The sequence below is a fragment of the Monodon monoceros genome, unplaced genomic scaffold (assembly GCF_005190385.1).
Source record: "Monodon monoceros isolate NGI ecotype Baffin Bay Population unplaced genomic scaffold, NGI_Narwhal_1 Super_Scaffold_8, whole genome shotgun sequence".
NCBI lineage: Eukaryota > Metazoa > Chordata > Mammalia > Artiodactyla > Monodontidae > Monodon > Monodon monoceros.
This window is the reverse complement of record NW_021703785.1, coordinates 52725062-52730862: the sequence shown is the minus strand read 5'-3', so window position 1 is coordinate 52730862 and position 5801 is coordinate 52725062. Positions and strand designations below refer to the sequence as shown.

The 5801-nt window shown below is 37.9% G+C and overlaps 1 protein-coding gene across 1 annotated transcript in view; it reads left to right on the top strand.

Moving 5' to 3' along the window:
- The first annotated feature begins 682 nt into the window (after positions 1-682).
- CCDC122 (coiled-coil domain containing 122) overlaps positions 683-5801 on the top strand; it is a 36573-nt gene continuing 31454 nt past the window's right edge. Inside the window, exons 1-2 of the mRNA XM_029210358.1 lie at positions 683-1126; positions 1642-1757. Coding sequence (XP_029066191.1) covers positions 1081-1126; positions 1642-1757 — 162 coding nt within the window. The 5' untranslated portion in view covers positions 683-1080. The remainder of the gene's footprint in view (positions 1127-1641; positions 1758-5801) is intronic.

Here is a 5801-nt window from a genome sequence, read left to right as displayed (position 1 = left end):
ACCTGTGTGGATGTTGAAATTCCAAAGAAATATTTTAAAAAGTAGCAATAGAGACACAGTAAGTCAGATACTGTAATCTAGGAGTGAAGGGTACAGATTTAGAAGTCAACTGATAATAAGGAAGAGTAAAGCTTACTTTACTTTTTACTTTTTCTTACTTTACTCACCTGAAGCTCATGATGGCATGAACTTCAGAGAAACTAGGTGGTTTTAGGGAGAAGATGTTTTTAAAAGGATGTCATCTAAAAAGAAAAATCCATATGTTCAAATGTTAAGCAGGAACACTACATTCCTTTTATTAATCATGCAAAATTGTATGATTTCCTTTGTATAGGAATGGACGGGCACAATCAGATACTCTTTTTCCAAAGACTGGTAGTGCCTTTAACTCTGCCAACTCAGCATTCATTTGTTGCACTGGTACAGGAAAGAACTCTTTCTCTCCACCTTTCAGGGGAGAAGACAATCTACCCCTTCATCTCATCCATTTCTCCTACGTATAGAAGAGATTGAATGGTGATTTTAAACTTGCGTAAGGCTTACCCTGGCCTTACACAGGAGTGCCATATTCCCTGCATCCTATACCCATGACAGAAGTTGCTAATTCAGCTTGGCACTGTTCTTCACAGATTCTGGTTATAGTTTTAGAATCCATTTCATAATAGTTCTAGAGGCACTAGCTACTAATCCAGAATAATTACTCACTGTGTGTCATTTACTGTGCTGAGCATGTTACATACATTAATTATTACAACAGCCCTATGAGGTTTTACAGATGAGAGCACTGATGAGCAAAGAAATTAAGAAACTTCCCAGGGTCATAACAGGTGAAAAGCAGGACAACCAAGATGGAAGGACAGTTCTACTTTTTCCCCAGATCTCTCACTCAGTCATTGTATTTTAATTCTTGGAGCTGATGACGAATGTCATTGTCATCCTTGTGAGATATTTGACAGTTAATTTACTTTCAGGATCACTCATACATGACGGAAAAAAAAAAAGAAAAGTGAAAGATTATCTACACTGATTATTTTGTAGGAGTAAAGAAGGTGAACTAAAAAGGGGAAAAGAGACACAAGAATGTCAGGCAACGAAGAAAGGGAGAGTCAAGGAGTTCCTGAAGAAGGTAATGAAGCTATCTTCAGAAATATATAACTAAAAGATGAGCGGTAACAGAAAAGTAGTATGCTAGGATAATTGTGTTAAAATTAGTAGCAAATTAGAATAGAGGGAAGCTGTTGAAGTTTACCGGGAGGAAACTTATGGAATGTTTAGAAAAAGTATAACAACCTGAAAATGCAGGCCTATAATGAAAATTCATCAACTGCAATTGAGAAATGGTTATGGTACCACTATAATTGTAGTATATGTGCAAATGGTCTAGATAAAAATTTTTAGGACAGTCAAAATATTTATACTGTTCCATAAAGTAACAGGTATAATATTGTAGTAGGTGACTTTGAATTATCTGTTTTTATGGCCTTTGATTTTGGTTTTGTTTATAGTCAAAAAGGAAGAGTACCAACCCTAAATTTAGTTTATTTTTGAGAAAACATAACAATTTCCATGACTTTGAGTGAAGAAACATGTTTCTTAGAATGTTTGCATTTAGATTGTTATTATGTGCTTTATTTTGTCTAGCTCTGGCTAAACAAGACACATCTTCATTAACTGATGCTATCAAGCAAGTTGCACAGCAACAACTATCACAAACATCAGAAATAGAAAAAAACAAAAAAGTCCTGTTCAATTTGCAGGTAACCTATTTCACACAGTCTTTTAAATGAGTCTTTATGTTCTTCAAAGCTATATTAAATTTGTAACAGGAAAGTTATTAAGCATAACTTAATAACTCTGAGGAGGCAACTTAAAATGTCTGTTTTTCATATTTACGCCTTCTAAATTATTCTGGTATCCCTAAGTAAAGTCTACATGAGTATTCCAGTTTCATGGAACATTTTACACATCCAGTGTGCAAACATTCAACAATGTCACTGTGACTATAAATAAGCATAAAAAATATGTCACATAGAATTACTTTAAATTCACTCTATTTGATAGTTTTTCCTAAAATTCTGAATTGAAAGAAGGTTAAGTTTTTAAGCCTGTGTTCTTATGAATTACAAGTTGCCAGTGAACATTTCAGGTAGGTAAGGAACATTTCTGTGTTCCTTAAATTTCAAAATATGTTCATAATTCCACCACAGGCATCTGGAAGCCATACTTGTTTTTGTATTCAGCATAATTAGACATAACTGTTTTCTGTTAATATAGCTAAAGGGGCAAAAATTAAAACAGTGTATTTAATTTTTAAAGGTTTTTTTTATTAAATATAACATAGAAATGAAAAGAATATGCTCTAGAGCAGGGGTCCCCAGCCCCTGGGCCACGGACAGGTACCGATCTGTGGCCTGTTAGGAACTGGGCCACAGCAGGAGGTGAGCAGCAGACGAACGAGCAAAGCTTCATCTGTATTTACAGCCGCTCCCCATTGCTCACATTACCTCTCTGCCTCCTGTCAGATGAGTGGTGGCATTAGATTCCCATAGGAGCGCGAACCCTACTGTGAACTGCGCATGCGAGGGATCTAGGTTATGCGCTCCTCATGAGAATCTAATGCCTAATGCTCTGAGGTGGAGCTGAGGCACTGGGGAGCATCTGTAAATACAGATTATCGTTAGCAGAGAGGTTTGACTGCACAGAGACCATAATACGTCAATTGCTTGCAGATTCATATCAAAACCCTATCAGTGAGTGACAAGTGAAAACAAGCTCAGGGCTCCCACTGATTCTGCATTATGGTGAGTTGTATAATTATTTCATTATATATCACAATGTAATAATAATAGAAATAAAGTGCACAATAAATGTGATGCACTTGAATCATCCCAAAACCATCTCCCCCTGCCCCCCACCCTAGGCCAAGGAAAAACTGTCTTCCATGAAACCTGTCCCTGGTGCCAAAAAGGTTGGGGACTGCTGCTCTAGAGCTGAACTGCCTAGTTTAAAAGAAGAGATTTGCTACTTCCGGTTCCATGGTTTAAACTCTCCATGCTTCTGTTTTCTCATTTGTAAAATGGTGATAATAACAAGACCTGCCTGTAAGGTTTTCATGACAATTAAATGAAATAATACTTGTAAACATTATGTAAGATATCCTTGCTGGGGCCCTGGTAGGCAGTATGGGACCAGATTTTGATAATGGCTTTAGGTATTAGTGCATCAACAGAGATATGATGATAATAATTATACCTTTTTGGTAATATAGATTTCTTATAAGTATTTGCATTGCATTAGTCACTTTCAGAAAAGAATACATGCTGACAATAGGATATAATACAAAGATAATAATGTCTTAGATTTCTATAAAGAAATTTTCTATAAAAATTGTCAATCTTCGGGCTTCCCTGGTAGTGCAGTGGTTGAGAGTCCGCCTGCCGACGCAGGGGACGCGGGTTCGTGCCCCGGTCTGGGAAGATCCCACATGCCGCGGAGCGGCTGGGCCCGTGAGCCATGGCCGCTGAGCCTGCGCGTCCGGAGCCTGTGCTCCGCAACGGGAGAGGCCACAACAGTGAGAGGCCCGCGTGCCTCAAAAAAAAAAAAAAAAAAAAATTGTCAATCTTCAAAGAGTTTTACAGATGTTATTTCACTTATGTTGAGGGCCTAATTTCTATTAAGCATTTTGCTGAATATAGTCCTCACTTTTACACTACTCACCGTCTATTAAAGAGGGAGACAAATAAGTAAACAAATAATTACATGCAGGGAAGTGGTGTCAACAGTAGAAGCGCAAACACAGATTTAACACTGAAAGAGGAGTGATCGGTTGAGTTTTAAAAAATATCTGGAGTTCACTTGAATGATTAGGTGTCTGGGATAGGTTTGAGGGTTAGGGGGTGAGGAGGATGATATTCCAGACAAAAAGAACCTGAAAAAATTCACAGAGTCCTGAAATAAAATTGGTACATTCATAGAACTATAAGTAGTTTGATAGTGGAATAACATAGACTGTATTTTGAGAAGCAACAGGAGATGTATAGCATGATAAAAAACTTGAACTTTATTCTAGAGGTGATGGGAGGGTTTTGATGGACTTCAAGCAAAAGAGTGAATGATTAAATTTACGTTTTAGAAAGAGAATTCTAGATGCATGAAAGATACTTGTTATAATCCAACATCAATTTAAGATAAAAAACTTCCAGCAAATTAGGAATAGAAGAGAGCTCCAGCCAACTAAAAAAGGGCATCTACATAAATCCTACAGCCAACAGCATACCTAATAGGGAGAGACTGAATATTTCTCTCCTAAGATCAGGGATAAGGCAAGCATGTGTCTTCTCATCACTTCTATTCATTCTACGGTACTGATAATTCAAGCCACTCCTTGCAAGAAAAAGAAATAAAAGGCATCCAGATTGGAAAGGAGGGAGTAAAACCGTTTTTATTCACAGATAGCATGATTATTTCTGGAAAATCCTAAGGAATCTATTATTTTAAAAAGCTATTAGGACTAATAAGGGAGTTTAGAAAGGTTGCAAGATAAGATTAATTATAAAAATCAGTTGTATTTACATTGAAAGAAACTATCAGAACTTAAAATTTTTAAAGCATTATCATTTACATTAACATCAAAACTATGAAATACTTAGGGGTAAATTTGATGAAAGTTTTTGTGTTATAGACTGAATGTTTGTATCTCCCCAAAATTCATATGTTGAAGCCTTAATCACCAATGTGATTGTATTTGGAGGTGAGGTCTTTGGGAGGTAATTAAGCTTAGATGAGGTCATGAGAATGGGGTCCTGGTGGTAGGATTAGTGCCCTTATAAAAATAGACTCCAGAGAGCTTTCTTTCTGCCATGTGAGGACACAGTGAGAAGGTGGACCTCTACAAGCCAGGAAGAGTTCTCACCAGAACCTGACTATGCTGACACCCTTTCCAGCCTACAGAACTGTGAGAAATAAATTTCTGTTGTCTTAGCCACTAAGTCTATGGTGTTTTGTTATGGCAGCGCCAGCAAACTAAGACAATATGTAAGACCTGTATACTGAAAACTGTGAAACACTGCTGAGAGAAATTAAGGACCAAAATAGAGAGATATACCATTTTCATGAATCATAAGATTCAGTATTGTTAACATGTGAGTTCTTTCTCTTTTATCTATTGTTTAAAAGCAGCTCCAATCAAAATCCCAGCAGGCATTTTTTAGAGAAATTGACAGGCTGATTCTAAAAGTCCTATGGAAACGCAAAGAACCTATAGCAGCCAAAACAACTGTGAAGAACAATGTTGGAAGTACTACTATTACTTTGTTTTTTTTTTTTTTTTTTTGGCCGCGCCACACAGCTTGCAGGATCTCAGTTCCCCAACCAGGGATTGAACCAGGGCCCTCGGTAGTGAGAGCCCAGAATCCTAACCACTAGGCCACCAGGGAACTCCCATAATGTTACCTGACTTTGAGATTTATTATAGAGTACAGTAATCAGGACAGTGTAACATGGCATAGAGACAGACATATAGATCCATGGAACAGAACAGAGCAGTATCCAGAAATAGCCCCACACATAACAATTGATTTCAGAGGTGCTCTCATGGACAGAATGTTTGTGTTCCTTCCAACGTGATGGTATTTGGAGGTGAGGCTTTTAGGAGGTACACAGGTTTAGATGAGGTTGTGAGGGTGGGGGCCCTATGATGGGATTATAGGAAGAAAAAGAGACCCCAGAGCTTTTCCCTCTCCCTCTCCCTCTCCCCCTCCCTCTCCCTCTCCCTCTCCCTCTCCCCCTCCCTCTCCCTCTCC